This window comes from Streptopelia decaocto, assembly GCF_964273445.1.
Source record: "Streptopelia decaocto genome assembly, chromosome: 11".
NCBI classification, from domain to species: Eukaryota; Metazoa; Chordata; class Aves; order Columbiformes; family Columbidae; genus Streptopelia; species Streptopelia decaocto.
The window spans coordinates 10,889,516-10,908,371 of NC_138666.1; the positions used below are offsets into that span (position 1 = coordinate 10,889,516).

General features: G+C 46.5%; 2 protein-coding genes across 2 annotated transcripts in view; one reads left to right on the forward strand and one right to left on the reverse strand.

The window, feature by feature from the left end:
- The window catches only part of GNAO1 (G protein subunit alpha o1), a gene marked incomplete at its 5' end in the record, with an annotated part of 144,778 nt that extends 141,956 nt beyond the window's left edge, over positions 1 to 2,822 (forward strand). Inside the window, one exon of the mRNA XM_082063177.1 lies at positions 1,011 to 2,822. Within this exon, the coding sequence (XP_081919303.1) occupies positions 1,011 to 1,198 (188 nt within the window). The 3' untranslated portion in view covers positions 1,199 to 2,822. The remainder of the gene's footprint in view (positions 1 to 1,010) is intronic.
- A 2,366-nt stretch (positions 2,823 to 5,188) lies between these two features.
- Positions 5,189 to 18,856, reverse strand: part of AMFR (autocrine motility factor receptor) — a 29,576-nt gene continuing 15,908 nt past the window's right edge. The window contains exons 9-14 of the mRNA XM_082062913.1: positions 18,073 to 18,263; positions 16,346 to 16,449; positions 14,191 to 14,325; positions 13,062 to 13,145; positions 8,366 to 8,550; positions 5,189 to 6,770 (exon numbers count right to left, since the gene is read on the reverse strand). Coding sequence (XP_081919039.1) covers positions 6,620 to 6,770; positions 8,366 to 8,550; positions 13,062 to 13,145; positions 14,191 to 14,325; positions 16,346 to 16,449; positions 18,073 to 18,263 — 850 coding nt within the window. The 3' untranslated portion in view covers positions 5,189 to 6,619. The remainder of the gene's footprint in view (positions 6,771 to 8,365; positions 8,551 to 13,061; positions 13,146 to 14,190; positions 14,326 to 16,345; positions 16,450 to 18,072; positions 18,264 to 18,856) is intronic.

Sequence of the window (18,856 nt, forward strand, 5' to 3'; positions counted from 1 at the left end):
GGGAGGGGAAAGTGGCAACACCTGGGGAGGGAGGGAGGAGGCTCCAACAGAGCCCAGGTGCTCGGTGATTTGGGGCAAAAGGGAAGGAAAATCACAGAATGTCAGGGATTGGAGGTGACCTCAAAATCTCATCCAGTGCAATCCCCCCATGGAGCAGGAACACCCAGATGAGGTTACACAGGAAGGTGTCCAGGCGGGTTGGAATGTCTGCACAGAAGGAGACTCCACAACCTCCCTGGGCAGCCTGGGCCAGGCTCTGCCACCCTCACCCCAACAAGTTTCTTCTCATCTTTAAGTGGAATCTCCTGTGTTCCAGTTTGTACCCATTGCCCCTTGTCCTATCACTGGTTGTCACTGAGAAGAGCCTGGCTCCATCCTCCTGACACTCATCCTTTATATATTTATAAACATTAATGAGCTCACCCCTCAGTCTCCTCCAGCTCCAGAGCCCCAGCTCCCTCAGCCTTTCCTCACACGGGAGATGCTCCACTCCCTTCAGCATCTTTGTTGCCCTGCGCTGGACTCTCTCCAGCAGTTCCCTGTCCTTCTGGAACCGGGGGCCCAGAACTGGACACAATATTCCAGATGTGGTCTCCCCAGGGCAGAGCAGAGGGGCAGGAGAACCTCTCTGACCTACTGACCACCCCCTTCTAACCCACCCTGGGTACCATTGGCCTTCCTGGCCACAAGGGCCCAGTGCTGGCTCATGGTCATCCTGCTGTCCCCAGGACCCCCAGGTCCCTTTCCCCATACTGCTCTCTAATAGGTCATTCACCAAAATGGGACAGATGGGGTGGAAAAGTGTAGGTGGGAGGGAAAGGATAGGGGGAGAAGGCCTAAATGGACCCTGCTAAGGGGTGAATTGGGGGGAAAAAAGTGGAAAATAAATATGTTTTACCTATGTTTGTTTTTTTAATAGACATAAAGCACTTTGCAAGCAGCGAGGGGGTGGGAAGGTGGTGACCGTGGCTCTGACACCCCCCGCTCTGTCCCCCCACCTCTGCCCGCAGGTCCCAACACCTACGAGGACGCGGCCGCCTACATCCAAGCACAATTCGAAAGCAAAAACCGCTCCCCCAACAAGGAGATTTACTGCCACATGACGTGCGCCACAGACACGAACAACATCCAGGTGGTGTTCGACGCCGTCACCGACATCATCATTGCCAACAACCTGCGGGGCTGCGGCTTGTACTGACCCACGGCGGCCACCCCGGCACCCGGAGAATGGAGGAGCAACAAACAAGTAAAGTTAAAAATAAAAAAACAACAAAAAAAAACGACGCAACCACACACAGACACACAAACACACACACACACACACACACACACGCGTGCGCGGGAATGAAGTAAAAAAAAAAGGCGAAACAAAATGAAAAAAAATAGATTGCGTGAGAGAAAAAAATCGTAATCGTAATCGTGCAAGTTGGTAAATAAAAAGGCGTAAGGAAAAATTATATATATACGTATATATATATATAAAAAAGAGTCCACACCCACCTCTTTAGTTAGTCTGACGGGGCTGCGGGCAGAACCCCCCGCACCGTCCCCGGGTCCCAGCGCGGGGCATTGGGGGCCCCCGAGCGGCACCCCCGCGCTGCTCCTGCCGCGGGGTGTTTGACCAGGGGGTTTATTTTTGAGTTATTGTTATTAATTTTGCGGGTTGGGTTTTTTTTTTAGCGATGACGAATTATTTTGATTTCCAGCGGGGGGAAGGCCGAGCTGCCCCCGCCCTGCCCGGGCCCCCCCGCCAGCTCGAGGAGCTGAAAGATAAAGTGTTTTCAATAAATACATAAAAACGGGGGGGATTGAACACTCGCGCCCCGGCCCGTCCATGTGCTGTAGCGTGAAAGAACAGTGACAAGCAGAGCTCTCCCATTTCCCGTGGGGGGCGCTGGGCTGGGACCCCCTCCTGCCGCCCCCCCAACGGGTTTGGGGTGTTTTGGGTCAGATTTTTTCAACCCCCCCCCCCCCCCCCAAAAGCCAACCCCCCAGAGCTGGAGCCGCGGGGTTTGTCCCCATTTTCACCCCCTCATGGTTTAACAACCCCGCTCGCTCTCTGGGTTCGGATCCAAAAGCACAGCCCGGATGGGACCCCCCAACCCCTCCTATCGGGGCAGGTTATACAGATATATATATTTTATTTTATCTTTTTTTGTTTGTTTGTTTAGGGTATATTTTGGTTTTGTTTGGGTTTTATTCATTTTTAACCCTTTCCGGTGAACGCTTTTCTGTGCTGCTTTCTCTTTCCCCCCCGCGACCCTCCGTCCCCCCCAGTGAATGGTGTTTTTTCTCTCATGTGGGGATGTTTGTGCTGAGAAAACAAAACAAAACAAAAAAAGGACAAAAAAAAAGAAAAAAACTTAAAAAAAAAACTTTTAAAAAAAAGCAAGAATGAAAATGATTTAAAAATTTTAAAAAACACACACAAAACCACAAAAAAATAATTAAAAATAATTTAAAAAAAAAAAAAAAACAACAAAAATCGAATGTAGTGTTTACATCGGAGCCACCGTTTCCATGACCAATCCTTCGTCATTTCTACTTTGGTTGGTACCCGACGTCATGGTTTCACTTTGACCTTTGCTGGAGAAGAGCGGTCACTCCTGTTTGAAACAAAACCCATAAAGCAAGAGGAAACTAAATAAAAAAAAAAGGAAAAAAAAAAAAAAAGAAAAATATTATATATATATATATAAAGCGCCAGGTCTTTCTAAGCCTTTCTATTACCAATCAGTGAGGTTTCTGTGATATATTACACACTGCCAATCTCTTTCTCTGAATAATGGAAAAATTCATGTGTAGCTCAATAAAGAGAATGTTTGTCTGTACCCCGGGCTCTCCCCCCCGCGCCTCCGCCTGCTTCTTATGGGGGGAATAACAGAAAAATAGCAACAAAACCACATTTTTGGGGGGTTTTCTGCTGGTAGCAGGGCCGGGGGGTGGGCTGAGAGCGGGCGCAGTGGGTGCGTGGAGCCTTTGAGACGGCTCAGGTCGCTTCCCAACATTGCTGGAGCAAAAATCCCTCCCAAAAAATTCCCCAAGCAATAAACTATTTGTGTTTATTTCAGGAATGCAAAGAGAGTCCTCAGGGTAAGTCCTTTGTCTTTGTGGCAACATCGGCAACCCCACAACGTGCGAGTTTTTTTTCCCCTGAGCTATAGAGGAAGGTTCTCCGAGAGGTTGGGATCTTCTCACTGCTGCAGAAGCAACTTGGGTTGGTTTTGGTTGGTTGGTTGTCGTTATTTTGTCTTGGTTGGTTGGTTTTGGTTGGTTGGTTGTCGTTATTTTCTCTTGGTTGGTTGGTTTTGGTTGGTTGGTTGGGTTTTGTTGTTTTGTTTGGCTTTAGTTGGGTTTTTTTTTTTGTTTGGTTTGGTTTTCCCCCACAATTTGGGTTTTCTTCTCACAGTTCAGGGTTTTGGGGATTTTTGCAGTTTGGGTCAATTTTCTTACATCCTCCTTGTCCCGGGTCGCCCACCGCTCCACACGCGCCTCTGCCCAAACCAGCCCCCGCCCCTGCAGCGAGTTGTGTCCCCAGGGTGCGTGGGGACAGATCCCGGCCAGGACCTGCTCCCCAGGGAACAGCGGGAGAGAAGGTGAGAAATCCAAGAGGAGCAGTCTGGACAGAAGAGCCCGGGAGTCTGTGAACCATCCCACCCGCCTCGGTTCAGCTCCAGGAGTTCTCGCATCAGCCCCTTCACTCTCCCTGCGGCAGCCGGAGCAAGCGCAGGGTGCTGGGTTTTCATAGAAACACGGAATGGTTTGGGTTGAAGGGACCTTCAAAGTTCATCCAGTCCCACCCCTGCCATGAACAGGGACATCTGCACCAGATCAGGTTGCTCAGAGCCCCGTCCAGCCTGGCCTGGGATGTCTCCAGGGATGGTTCATCCACCACCTCTCTGGCCAACCTGGGACAGTGTTTCACCACTCTCAGTGTAAAAAATGTCTTCCTCATGTCTGGCCTGAATCTCCCCTCCTTCAGTTTAAAACCATCACCCCTTGTCCTATTGCAACAGGCCCTGCTAAAAAATCTGTCCCCATCTTTTTTACAGGCCCCTTTTGAGTACAGAAAGGCCGCAATTAGGTCTCCCTGGAGCCTTCTCTTCAGCTGAACACCCCAACTCTCTCAGCCTGTCCTCCCAGCAGAGCTGTTCCAGCCTTGGATCATTTCTGTGGCTCCTCTGGCCCCTCTCCAACAGGTCTGTCCTGTGCTGAGACCCCAGAGCTGGACCAGCACTGCAGGGGGGTCTCACCAGAGCAGAGGGGCAGAATCACCTCCCTGCTCAATGGGCTCACGACACCTTCTCCTTCCCAGCTGATCTGCTGCTGGGTGAAGGGCTGGACCCCCCAGAGGGTCCCTCAGTAGGCAGAGAGGGGCTGGTGGCCAAGAGTTGCTTTAATGGCACCTTTCCAGGCCAGCATGAACATGAGAAATCAGGGATTGATTTTTCTGTTTTGTGGGGGTGGCTGAGATGCCGCACAGCTCAGCAGAGGCCGGGGGTGGTTTGTGCGGCGCTACTGCCCAGGGAACCCCCAGGGAACTGGGGGCTCTTCAGCTTCTGCACCTGAGGAGAGAGAAGGAAACCTCTCCAGGGGCAGCTGTCCCTCCCTGGGCAGGCGGGCAGGCTGGGAGAGGACACACCAAGGTGGTGGAGACCTTTAGGCCAAGCCCAAAGCTAGGCCAAAGCCTGTCCTGGCTGCAGGATCCCCTCTGATGAGATGAAGGGTGAGGGAGTCATTCTGCATCATCATGTAAAGTCTCCCAGAAATGCAGCAGGACAGAGGACCCCGAGGAAGCCCAGGGCAGGATTTCTGTGCTGTTTTCCCCTCTCCCATCTGTGCTCCCAGAGGTAACATCGACTCTGCTGCTTGAATAAAGCCCCAGCTCCCTCCTGTTCACACGTACAGCAGCTCTCACCCCTTCTGCACACTGCCAGACAGTTCAAAACCCCGTTTGATTTTTACAGTCACTCAAGACACTATTGCTCCTCCATTCCTATGCTCACAGCATGATAATTACAGGAGCAGCTCCTGCTCTGCAGCCCCAGGCTTGGGAAAACGTTCCCAAACCCGGCGCTGGGCGGCTGTGCCCCCTCTCATCACGACAGAAAGTGGGATGGAAGGGGACCAGGTGCTACATTTACACACCGAACACACACCAGGAACATAAGAAGTCACGCTACAGAAATTTCCAAACAATTTCCAACACTGACCAAGAGTTTATTTTTTTTTTTAAACAATAAAAACAAAGCAGCTCTGAGCAAAACCAAAGATCTCAAAAAAAAAGTTCTTTGAAGTTTACTAATAGCATTGCAAGGTAAGGCTTCCCAAAGAGTTTTATTGAAATAAATTATTTTCACCTAAACATCGAGATACAACTCCTCTCATTAAATTCACCCTCAAATGTCCTAAAAACCAACAGTAAAAAAAGTTACCAACAATTCTAGATAACACTGGGTTCCTTCTAAAGGACAGCAATACTAGAACTCACTCTTCAGAAGTTTAAAAATTAAGTAATTGCCGTGGAAAACTGAACTACGTGAGCTCGCTCCGGCAGCTCCACGGGGATCGAGTGTCAAAAGTTCTTTAAAAACACCAGAGGCTGGCGGGCTGGGCTGCAGGTGGGGCCCAGGCGCCCCGGCTCCCCGGCGCTCTGAATCAACTCACGGCGAAATTGTGGGGTTAAAAAAATGAAATAAAAAGCAAGATATTGGAGCTTTCTCCATGGAGTCCCATCCGTGTTGCTCCAGAGTCCAGAACAGGCGGGTTTTTCCTCTTATACTCCCTTGGTTTATGGTAACACTGCGTTGCGGGGGCTGGAACTCACCTCACGCCCCGTCTTCTTCACTCGATTCCCCTCAATCTCGTGCTTGTTTCTGGTCACAAAAGGCAAAGGAAAATAACGCAGCCCCTGGTGAGGGAACAGAGCCAGAGTCTGACAGTGCAGAGGGGCCCAGCAACTGTAAACAAACTATTTCATGCTGGAATCATGTGAACCGGCGCTTGCTACAAAATGCATTAATTAGGTTGGGTTTTTTTTCTGCGTTACGTAGCCAGACAACTTCCATCCATCCGTCTGCGAACGGACTTTCCAGCGACGCCACCCCGGCCCTTCACAGCGCCCTGTGTAACACCCGTTATTCTCGACACGCACAGGGACTGCAGAGCGGGCACCTGCTCATCGACCGCAGGGTTTGCTGCAAACTTCTAAGCTTTCTTGGTATAACTCTCCCTGACCTCGAGCTGAACGTGCCAGTGCCCTCCGCAACCTGCGCCCACAGCTGCCAATTCGGAACACACCTTCCCCGGCCTCTGCTGCGCGGCCGGCCTGGTACCACACGCTACCTGCAGAAATCTCGCCCGCAGTTTAGAATTTGCCTTTTGCTTGTGGAGGGGATCAACGTCACATAGAAAATATTACAAAAAAGGTTAATTTGTCAGCTGTCCAAACATTATTAGACCACATGCTTTATACAGCAGAGAGGCAGCCAGCTCACTCGGCAGCACAGCTGGCTGGACTCTGAAGAGACACTTTCCTGCTGGTATAGAAAGCGCAGGGGGGGTTGTATTTAATTTATTTATCAGCATTGCTCACGAGGAGGAGGGGGGGCCACGAGCGCTAGGAGTTCTGCTGCATCTGGAGCCTCCGTTCGGCGGCGGCAGCGAGCGTCCTGCGGCGCAGCGTGACGGCATCGGCGGGCGCTCCCTCGGGCGCAGCACAGGGCTTCTCTGGGGCCAGCTCCTCGTCAGAGGTTTTGTTTAAATAGCGCCTGCAAGAGGAACAAGGAAAAGACGGGTGAGCAGAGCCTGCCTCGTGTGGGCTCTGGAAAAGACATCACTGGTGCGTCCGTGGAGTCAGGGAAGATCGCAAGGCTCACCGAAAGCAGGAACATACCTTGACACAAGCTACGCACTCCAAAAACAGCCTGTATTACCTAAGACAGGCTTTGCAGAGCTGGCACAAGCTCTTAGTTTTTGTGCAAGATTCCTGTGTCCATAAGGAGCCAGTTCTAAGGGCTGGGGCTCTACCCGTAACTCAGAGCAGCTCCCTGAGGCTGCAGGTGAGTTACTGAATCTCTCTGCTCCTGTTATTCCACCACTTGTAAGATGCTGCAGCATCCACCACAAGAAGTCCCACCCTGATGATGAGTAAGCCGTGGCCAGAAGGGGCACCAGGGCCGCAAAGTGAAAGATGAGGCAAAAATACAAGGAAGCAGCTGCCAGAGTTAACATCCCAATGAATTTTTACACTTAGTGACAAAATATAGAAGTTTGTGATTCTGCAGCTCTTCACCGTTGGAAAGGAACCAGTAAACTAGAAAGTCAAAAATACTTTGTTGCCCTAAATGCCATTTTTCAGACATCAAGGAAAACGATGCTGTAAGGCCCTGGAGACAATTATTTGACATTTCAGTCTCTCACAGATGCTCAGAACAATCCTATTTATAGACAAACTCTTAAAAGGTGTCATAGTCCCATGTATTTATATGATGGCGTTTCAGTGTGGGGGAAAAAACAAAAAGAACCCCCATCAAAACCAAAAAGCCCCAAACAAAAACCCAACAGTGTAGGCAGCCTGATAACACCAAAGGATGCATAACTCAACATAGTTTTGCAGACCCTGTCCGTTAGTCTCCCTGTGATACAAATGCCGGGACAACATTTCTTACAAATGCTAAAAAGCTTTCTCTACACCACTGAAGTGCTTTTCGTTCTCTTTTTAATCAGCAACTGGATGCTAGTAAAGCTCCTCAATATGACTGGAACGCATGTAAAAGAAAAGTTGAACTCTACCTATAGCACCCATTTACCAGCTGGGCTAAAAGACGCCGTCCAGCTGGTCGCTCTCTCGCCAGCAGCGGTGACCGCGGGTCAGGAGCCGCTCTCTGCGCATTCGGAAGGGGGTGCCGGCCAACTGCAAACCGCTCCGTGCTGCAGGCACTGCTCTGTACCCGAGAGGAGCGCTGCCCGACAGCCGGGTCAGCTGTCAGAGCACAGGCAGCGCGGGCTGACACGTGTGCTGGGAGACAAGCTACAGATTACCAGAGAACTCGGCACAAGTGACATGTTCTCACTTATTACAGGCTCAGAATAAAGCCCATCGAAGCTGGAAAATCACCCTCTGATTTCAAAGAGCTTCGCATCAGCCACTTAGGAAGCTGTGTACACGTTGGGACACACGGAGCTATTTCAGAGTTGGGTTTATCAGTTGACTTAACCAGCACCCTGAGCCTGCTGGAGCAGATGTGTTTGTTCCTCTTACTATTTGGATCAGCTCAGGGTCTCGGTGGTCACAATCCATTTGCAACCCATTCTGGGGCACTATAACCAAGTACTCATCCTGGAACGTTAGGAAAGAACATACTTTCGAGCTTGCTGCAACAAGTCCTCCTTGCGCTGAACCAACATACGCTGCCTTTCATCCGCTGACTTGGAAAAGCGACTTCCCCTGGCCTCAAAATCTTCTGCTTCACTGGGCTCTGCTTCCATTTCACTGAATTCTGCCATTTCTTCCAGTCTTGAGTTGAGTTCGAGTGGCACTCGCTCAGTCTAAGAGAAAAGAAAAAGGAGAAAAAAGTCACAAGTCTCTGCAAAATTTGCTAACAGGTCTTCTTTGCACCAAATCAATGAGCTACAAAGAACTGTCATTTTCTGAGGCACTGGAAGAAACGAGACTCTCACCTGCTGTACCCAATTCCCTTGGGCTCCTTTGAAAACCTCAGCCAAAATACATAACAAAGCTATTTCAAAACATGTTCAAAGAGCCTGTATTCTATAATGCTGTATCTTTTATGCCATGCTTGAAAGTAATCTCAGAGACAAACATTAATTACTCATAATTAACGCTCTACGAAAATGGGGCACTTCTAATAGTCAGATTCTGCAGCTGACTTGACAAGCAATGCAACAGTAAAGAGTTGAAAGAGCAGCAATCCATGTACTACAGAAAGAATAGCAAATGTATTTGCAAAGAGGATGCGTGCTTGAGAAGGGAATTTATGAGGCTTCGGTTCACTGAAATCATCGTGTATTCGGGCTGCTGGCGCGGGGCTGGCAACGTCCCAAGCGCGGCGTGTCAATGAAAGGAGCTGGCAGCCCCGCGCACAGCTCGGCACCCCGAGAACTGAGCTGATGAACGATGACGCTGGTGAACAGGTGAAGCAGCAGATCCTGATCCCATCCTGTCATATACGATCAGATCAGCTCTGCGATGGAAAGGCAAGATGTTACTAAGCGTGGTAGCATCAAAAAACAAATCACCTCAATGAAAGGCTTAAGGATTGAGCCATTATTTGGTATCCCAGAGGATTACTCAAGTAGGACGCATCAAAGAGGTATTGGCCAAAGCAGCTCCTACCGTGAGTCTTGGGCCTTTGGTGCCCTCGTGCAAGAGCCTCGACAGATGGTGATGCGGCGACCGCGGGGGAACCGCTGCCCAAGTCCCACCAGCCCAGCTCAGCCGTATCACAGTGCACGATGTTTCAGCAGCTGATGTGCAAAACAAGTTGAGTCATCCCAAAGCCCTAGAGACGTCCCAGTAACGCCACCTCGCCAACGCAACGCCTTCGGAGCGCAAACACCGGGACGGCTGTCACTTCCCATCAACGCGGTGAACCAAGCAGGAAAGCCAGGGCCCCAGCCAGAGCAGGGCAAACACCGCAACCTCAAACACAAGTATGGCTTCAGCCTATTTCAGCAAAACCCATCAATTCCAGCGTGCTGGGGAAGGGCTCCCTGTGTCACACACACTAATGCACTGGGATAACATGGTGGGGCACTGCTGGACGGCCTCAAAGCAGTGCCACAGCTCAGAGGAGGAAGCCAGAGCTCCGCGGAACAATCTCCCAGGTTTTACACAGACTCACGGCAACCTCGGCAGACCAGGTATGAACAACCCAACGGCTGCATCCCATCATCACACAGGTGGGTGCGGAAAAGGGCAGCTCTGCTGGGCAAAGCAGCGAGGAGGGTGCTCATTAGAACCAATGTTCACGCAAGAACATTTTTCCTCCCTGGGCCATTTGTATCAGAAGATCCAAGCTAGCTCACAAAGATGCAAAAATCAATACCCAGAGCCCATTCCTTTATCTGAGCACAAGAGCGGTTACTGAGGAGGTTTTAGAGACAAAAATATCCTAACTAATTGCAGTGCGGGTTATGACAAGGCTCAGTTTGAGAGCAGATCTCAGATGCAGAAACCTGTACGCTACACAAACTACTCCTCCTTCAGGCTCCAAGAAGAAAAAAAGTTACTTTCATGAAAGCCATGGGATGCCTCAGAAGTGTCCCTAGAGTCACCAAGTACTTCAGCAATGACAATAAACTGGATTCTCAAGGAGGGGGCAGGAACTGCAGCAGGCAAATTTCAGCTTTGTAACAACAGCTTACTAGTGAGGTCTGAGCAGTCCTGCCCAATCTCCACCCAGGATTATAGAAACAGATAAACAAACACACAAAATTTTAAAGGATAATCTTTAAATACATTTTAGTACAGGAAAACACAAGCTTAAAGAAAGTAGCTGTAGCTGCTCCGGGATCTGTTGTTACAGGGAATAACAGCAGAGTGAGAAAAGGGGAGGGAGGGTAAATATGACGGGGATGGAGAGTGAGCGTGTGACCAAGGGACACGCTGCTGGAAACATTCGCATTTCCATGCACAACTGGAGAAAAGTCTGTGCACAGCGTCTTGTGAAGCGTCCAGGCCAGGGCTGTCAGAAGTTGTCAACGTTCAGAGCATTATCTCACAAACCTTTAACACGATTTATACCATGACGGTGCTCAGAGATGTCTCTCAACTACCCTTATGTCTGCACTGACACCCCAAAGCCGTAAGCTATATTTTGGGGGTGGGGGGGAACAAACAACAATCATCCCTATTTTAACATCTTTGAATTCTAGATAGAATTAAGCCATTTGACATACGGCACAGAAGAAAATCTATGCTACTCATGAAGAAGGGTGCTTTTATGCTTTTATTTGAGCATGTGTACTCCCCTAAGTACTATTTCTAACAAACAGAACTCCAATGGGCCTGGCACTTGCTGTTGGAGATCTATAAAGATTCTCAATAAGTGTGCTGATTTAAAAAAAAAAAAAAAAAAAAAGAAAAAAAGAGATGGAGAGCTTGTAAAACTTACTCCAAGGCTGCAGCACAAAGCAACGAGAGCTGCCACAGTCTTTCTTGGGGACTGTGCCATAAGGCGTGAAGTCACATCTACCCACTGTCTGTAAATACAAGTCTTACCCAGAGGAGATGATGATGGCTTCTTATGTTCCTTCCCACTTGCATTTAAAAAGCTTCCTAAAAACCAAGCGCAACCTGCTGAAGTAGCTTGTTTACTGCTAGACCTTTCCACACAAACTAGAGTTCAACTGACTACAGCAACATATTCTCCTGGCAAGAAGAAAAAGAACATCTACAATACACCAGGTGCTCAGTTAAAAACTGAAATCAGAATCAAAGAGACAGAAAAGCGACACGAGTTTCCCAGAGGAAGGACACCCCTGGGCTCCTGGGTCTTCTCTCCACAATGGAAATACTATGGATAGCAGGAAGGTGAGTGAGCTGGACTCCTGGGCAGAGCTCTGTGGCTGCATGACAAGCATGATCTGATTGTCTGAAGCCAGACGAAGTTAACACTAAATGCACAAAGCATTTACGAGGCAGGAGGAGGACAGCAGCAACTGGAGCTTTCACCACACTACCCAGCAGCAAGTTTTTCTGGGTGCACGGCAGTCTCAGTCTCCCACTTCAGCCTTTGCCTACGAACCCCATTTGGCACAGTAAGTATGCAGATGGGAAAACCTGCACGGAGGACACCAGCTTGTTCCACAAGTACAGCCACCGGCAGCCCTGCTCCGCCACGGGAAATGCACAACTCCTGACGTATCTCCAGGCTACCCCTGTGCTATTTCACAAAACAAAAATACAGTCTCTGTCCAAACTGCCGTTTGCTCCAACTAAAACACATCATTAGAGAACATGTTTTCGAGGATGTAACGCATGAACACCACTCCCAGGTTTTTCAGGTTCTGCAGAAGGAAGGACAGACACACAGGCAGTGCCAGGCAGGCAGGTGATCAAAGTGAGATTTGAAGACAGTAGCAAACTAAGGAGCATGAGTTAGATACCATTTGCAGAAAGAGAGGTTTTACTCATAAAGAACAAGGAAAACCAAAACCTTCAAGTTAAGCCGAAAAGTCACTAAAGAGTTGCTAGACTTAGATCAAGATTTTCACTCCTGCTACCCCAGGCTCTTATCAAACACTGGTACCGAGCCCCAGCACCTCTTCTTCAGCCTCGACTGCAGGGTCAAACCAGATTACATCTTCTCCTGCCTCGCAACCTGCTGACGAGGGAACTGCCACAGTTCAACTGCAGGTGAGTAACAGGGTGGCTATTCAGGTTATTAAAGGTTGCAAAGGCAGAAAGTCACAAATCTCACAAATTCATTCTCTAAGCCAGCAGAATAGGAGGATTATAAAACAGAAACCCTCACAATTTTGCTACTACAGTCAAGGAAAAGGAAAGTGGAATGAAACCTTATTCTACTTGCAGACTATTTTTTTTCTTCCTGCCACATTTTAGTTAGCACATGCTGCCTAATAAAGCCCTTAGTGAAGAACAGCAAAACCCATTATTGTGGTTTATACGTAAAAAGGTTGTTATCTCTTGGTCTTGTTTGTTATCCCACTCCGTTCACCTCAATGTTCTCGATGTCTCCAAGTGCTTACTCCAGAACACAAAATAATTCTTATACCCAGAAGATAAATACTAACTCATTTTAGGGGAAGTGTCTGGAGATGTACAGGATGGGAAGGGGAAGAGGAAGGAGAAGGGCAAAGCGTCCTGCTCTTCATATTCCACAGATGGGCACAGGCCTGACCAGATGTGAACAGAGATGTGATCTTTTCTGTTCTTTGTGTCACTTGAGAGCGCTTTCCTTCGAGGAGCAAAAAGAAAAGCACACAGGTAATTCTTTACAACCTGAACTCATACAGAACCAATCTGTCTGTGCAGCTTCTAATTGTGCTTTTTGCCCGTTTTGATGCCAAATTACCTGAGTGACAGTTTCAGTGTCCTCCTGATCAGTGCTGTGCCGATCCATAGAACTGTTCAATGCAGGTCTAATGCTATCTGCACGCTGAAATGCAAACATTGTGGGTTAATATTAATACAGCGTGTAAAACAGTAAAACAAAAACGAGCTGTTTGAACGCATTCAGACTCTGCCTTCTGCAACGTCATGTGTTATGTTCAATTTAGAAACAGATAAGTTAGCAATAAACAGAGTGCACTGTGTCGAAAGAGAATTGTCTCTGCTTCCCCGCACGCAGACTCCAGATAACAGTACTATCTGATGTGCACAGAATGAGAATTCAATATTCTTATTAACAGGAACATGCTCCCCAGACTGCTCTACTGAAATCTGCTGTCATTAATTAAGGACAAGGCATCATTTTGCCGACTACTTTCTTTGCAGAAAACCTTCCTAAGTGGTACAATTCAATTATCTGTCAGCAGAGAAATCAACTGGAAATGTTCTAAAGGCTCTGCACAAAAGGGACTGAGAAGAGCTGCTTTAACTGAGCAAATATTTTTCTGTAGTCTAGCTAAAACATTTTCAATATATTTTTGGTACATGACTGAATATACTACGTCTACAGAGATTTAAACAAAGAAAAAACAAATCCTGAGGTTTTTTAAGTAGAATTTGGCACTACGTAATGTGTTTGAAACTATACAGGCAAGCACTTTGTGCATCCTGCAGTCCAACCACATCAATCAGAGACAAGCTCTAGGGCACAGGTGATAGACCCTGACTTTCCTTCATAAAGAAAATACCCCGTATTAGGATGGATAATGCTAAAGCACACCCGAGACCCATCCTAATATATTAAAAGGTCACCTTCTAAGGGTCACAGCAAGGAACAGACATGTATACCTCAATCACACACCCCTGTGAGACCTTCCAATTGAGTCAGATGTTGCAACATGCAAAGACTAGATTGCCGAAAGCGGTTTGGCGCTTCCGACTACATCACCTTCCTATCTGAAGAATACTATTGCATTAAGCTAAGCTGGATTCACCAGTGCTTGAATTTACCTTGTTCCCCTCACTCATTATTAACAGGTTCAGCTCTGCAGTAATTAAGAAAGTTAGTTATTTTAGGCGTGATGATGACTTACCTGTGTGGGGAAAGGTACCTGGACGCGCCCTTCCAGGATGTTGTCAGTGGTGATCTCTACGGACCGGGTGAGCTGCAGATCCTGCAGAACTACGTGATAAGGAACCTGAGGGAACATCTCCTGAATCTGATGGGCCTGGAGAAAACAAGGTCAATACAGTCAGTATCAGCAGTACACAAAAGTTAGCTGGGAAGTATCTCAACAGAAAGAGATTTAAAAAATGAACAGCTCAAAGCTGCTGTTTATGATATGAAAACCCACACGCAGAAAGAAAAACAAGAGAAAGAAAACCCATGCTGGTATTGGCTTACAGGACAATATTTTGACTCCATTGAAGCCAACAGCAAAACTGCAACTCCTGTGAAGACACCACATGGTCCTGAAAATTTAGTTCCCTGAAAAGTGCTTGTAGATGCACAAAGGCTTCATCAGCTTCCCGACCCTCTTTTTATGACAGCCTTTTTAATAAAGATCTGCACAAAATTCACATGAGTGACTGAAACTAGATCAACACTGGAAAAAAAATGTATCTTTTTCTTTACCCCAGATGGGTTCTGAAATAGTGCTGGTAAGGACAAGCACAATAAGTTTTTTTAACCTACTCTCTTCAGCCACCCTGCCTACAAAACAGTTTAATAGGGTCTGAAAGCTCATGTAAATTAAACCAAGTTGTTAGGGAACTGTTACTATTGAATTTCAAGTTACTTAAATAATATCCATATTAAAAAGATTTATTAATAAAAGTAACAGGGCAGACAAAAATACGCTTTTAGAGACCAACAGCTAGACTTCATTAAAGACTAAAATCTCTGTTTTAACTAGTGCTGAAAGCTATGGGAGGGGCAATGAAGACAACCACAGTAAGAAAAGACGGGTGGAAGGAGTTTTGAGAGCAAAGCAAAAGCCATGCACCAGCTGACAGTGAGCTCAAACACAAGCAGCTACAGCAAACCTACCTCTCCATTGTACTATCTTGTGACCAAAATGACCAATTTAGAATTTCAGCCTCTGGCCTTTCTCTCAAAATACTTCCCTAGGTTTTTATTCAGCTACACAAAGGAGAATTTCATTTATTTTCTATTAAAAATGTGTAACACTTTTATAGTTTGCTAACCTGGGACTTTCCATTAAAGCAGGAATTTTCATATAAGTTGCTACTGTACTTTTAATCATACACACTGCTAAGAAATCATTACTCATCCTTAACAAAAGCCTGTTTGTGTCACTCTGCCAAGTAAAAGAAGAACGAAACTGGCCTTAAGAGATTTTCTGCATATTTAACTAGTCTATCATTTGCCTACACACCTCAATGCTCCCTACCCGTCCTCCCTCAAACCCCCTAAAAATCTTGGCCTTATCCTGTTGAGGCTCAAACAGTTGTGAAGGTTATGGGAGAGATCTCGCATTCTGAAAATGTCATCACTTTCATAAGATACCTCACTGAATATTAATTAATGTGCTCTAGCACACAGCAACTTTGAGAACTCACAAGAAACACCACTTCTCAAACTAAATGTACTAAGTGTGTTTCACAGGGCCGTATCCTTCTCTTTTTTGTACTACATTAGTGTTTATGTATGAAGTCAACAAACCTGGGATTTCATCCTCAATACTCCTATCATCATGATGAATCAGCAAGAATCGACTGTGCTACGGAGAGCCCCATCTCACACTGACAAGACACTCAAACAGAAACAGCTATACTGGAGCCCAGTGCTATTAAAAATAAATACTAAAAAAATCAAAAGCTATAGAATGCGTTTGATCAGTTACCACTAGACCAACAGCTAAATTCTCTGGTTATAGACTCACATCCTTTGTGACCGCAAGTTATGAGTAAAGAAAAGTACTAAAACAAAAACACATAAGTTGCTCTGAGCAACCTGAGAAAAAGTCTGCCTATCTACACAGAAAGTACATGTAATTTTTCTCTCTCATTTACCTACCTCCAGACCTGTTCTTTTATATTTACACACTTGAAGCAACGTACAGCCCTAACTTCACTAAAATAAAGTTTCTCTCACTCAAAAGAATAGCTTTCTTGTAACATCTAAACACTGTTCTGACTTCCCTGTTATGTTCTCCATCCACATGTATCTTTCTCCCCACATCACAAAGAGGAAGGCTGAGGCGCAGACTATTAAAGCAGCCTTACCATAGCATTCAGCTGGGAGTTGCTGGCTTGTGTGATTCCGAGGATGTTTGTAGTATGCATCACTTCCACCGAGAAACTGGGCAGCCAGCTGGCAATCCGAGAGCCTAAGAATAAGAAATCACCAAGAAAGTCAAGCAAGAATACGAGGTTCTCAGCAAGCAAAGTACTTCTACGTGTATTTAACATAACTCTTCATATTTCCACAAGGTATACACAGGGAGTTCCGCAGTGTGATCCACCCCTGACATCTCCCAAACATGGAGATAGCTGGAGCGAACAAGTAACTGCTGACAGTCTCTTCAAACACACCGTCATAGCGGCTTAACAGCCTGAGGGCCAGAAGAGGATCGAGAAACACCACATCCTTGTTTTCTTGTTTTAATGTCCCCATTAAAGGGAAAATTAAAATAATCCAGAGCCAAAATCAGTTCTGGAATACATTAATACCTCCAGCAATTTTACCGAAAACAGGCCACCTTCTAAACAGGCTGAATCTGGTCGCAAAATGGGTCACCTATACAGGGCTAGCATCACCCAGAAAATACTACCACAAAGGGACACGGAGTAACCAAACAAAGTGACTGCTGCTGCAATTATGTGTTCAACAGAGCAGGGCGCATGGCTGGCTCTCCTCCTGTGCTTCTTTTTAAATAAACACAGGGGTTGATCTATGTCACTTCTATCTCCACAGTAATTTTGTGGATCTCCAAGCCACAGGAGAGCACTGGGGAGGACAGCTGTTGAAAACCAGAGTGGTATTTTAAATACAAACGTCCTCTGGAGACCTAAAGCACCCCAGAAGTGGGAGCCATACATGAATCTATCAGCCAGTCTCAGTGTACCTAGAAACGTCTGACCCTTCTCTGACAACATCGAAAGATCGCAAAAGCTGCACAGACAAAGGCACTGTCTAAGTTTGCAGCATCTCAGCTACATCATGGGAGCTCCACAAGGACAGGGCCCGAAGCTGAGTATTTGCACTGGTGAAACCTACTGAGAAGCAACAAGACTACCATCAAAAACCTGGGAAACTGTGGAAGACAAGTACACACTAACACCAAAACTATGAAAAAAGAATTCAAAGATAAGCAACAGAAATTGTCTCTTACAGAACAAGTTTGTCTGCACACAGAGAACTCATCATGGTCTGAAATCCCAACTGCTTTGTGAGTAGTAACAACACCCCATTGAAAAAAATACACGTAAAACTGTTTGGGTTACATGATTCCTTCTAAAATCAAGCTTCTGCAGACTTCTGCACCGAAGCAAACATTGCAATTTTCTTGCAAATTAAGTGGCAATGGACTTCTGACAACCTCATATTAGCTACAGATAGAAGAAAGATCAACTTTTAGACAGTACCATATAGTTGTGGGCTTTTTTCTCTTTGACTGTCGCTGATTAACCAACCACCTGGTAACAAACTAAGACACATGAATTTCCCATTCTGTTAGTCAACAGGGCACACAATGAATAAATGCCAGCATTAAAGCTGCTAACCACAATAAATCAAGGAAAAGGGAGTACTTGTACAAAGTCTCTGAAGAAATCTCTGTAGCTCTGGACAACCTGAGAGACACTTACCTGAGCTCTTTCAAAAGAACTGTAAAAAACAGGAGTTTGACAAATGCAAGCAGAGGCACAGTTTAAATTTCAAATTAAACACAGACAGAATTCCCTTCGTTTCCTCAGGCAACAGTAGTGGATGTCAAATCTGCTGAGCTCACCGTCAAAGTGGAAGAAGTGATTGTGCTGGTTGAGGCGTGGTCTGCCTTCTGCTACTGCCACGGGGACCAGGTTCTCATCCAGATTTTCCCTTTGGTGATCCTCCCGCACGTGGTGACTGTCGGTGATATTAAGAGACATTCTGCAGGTGGGGCAAGATGTGTCTTGTTCCAGCCAGGACCGCAGGCATGAGCTGACAGAAAAACAGCAGTATTGTGGTGAGATTGCAGCGTTTTTCCAAGACGTCAGTATGATGAGTACATCAAGGAGTTGTAGCATATTCTGTACAAAACATCAACAGTGCACATGGGCTGTTCAGAGATAACCTGTGAGGTACACTGGATGAGCTCCTGGTGACTCTGGCACAGGGTTCTTATATCTTCCAGCTGAAATACTCAAGTGTTCACATTTTATAAACAAGCATGCAGATTTACCACTTAAAACACTCTCCCAATTTTGTTGTTCCTCTAGCTCAGAACAAGCAAGTGTTGCCTGGAAGGGGAAACAAAGTATTTCTCTTGTTTCACCATCCCCATCTGAAAAAGGACAAAAACCAACTGGACAAGCATCTAAAATGTACTGACACATTTTCACAGCAGTTCTGTCAGGGTGATGTGGCAATGGCACCTCCAAAGTTTTTCAAATATCTTTTCAAAAATATCAATACCCAACTCACCACTCTGTGAGCTCTCTGAACAGATTTATTAACTAACCAGTGCTGTGACATTCCGATGTTTACTTAATTCTGAACATTTGCTCTCTTGCAGAAAGTGAGAACTGTTTGAA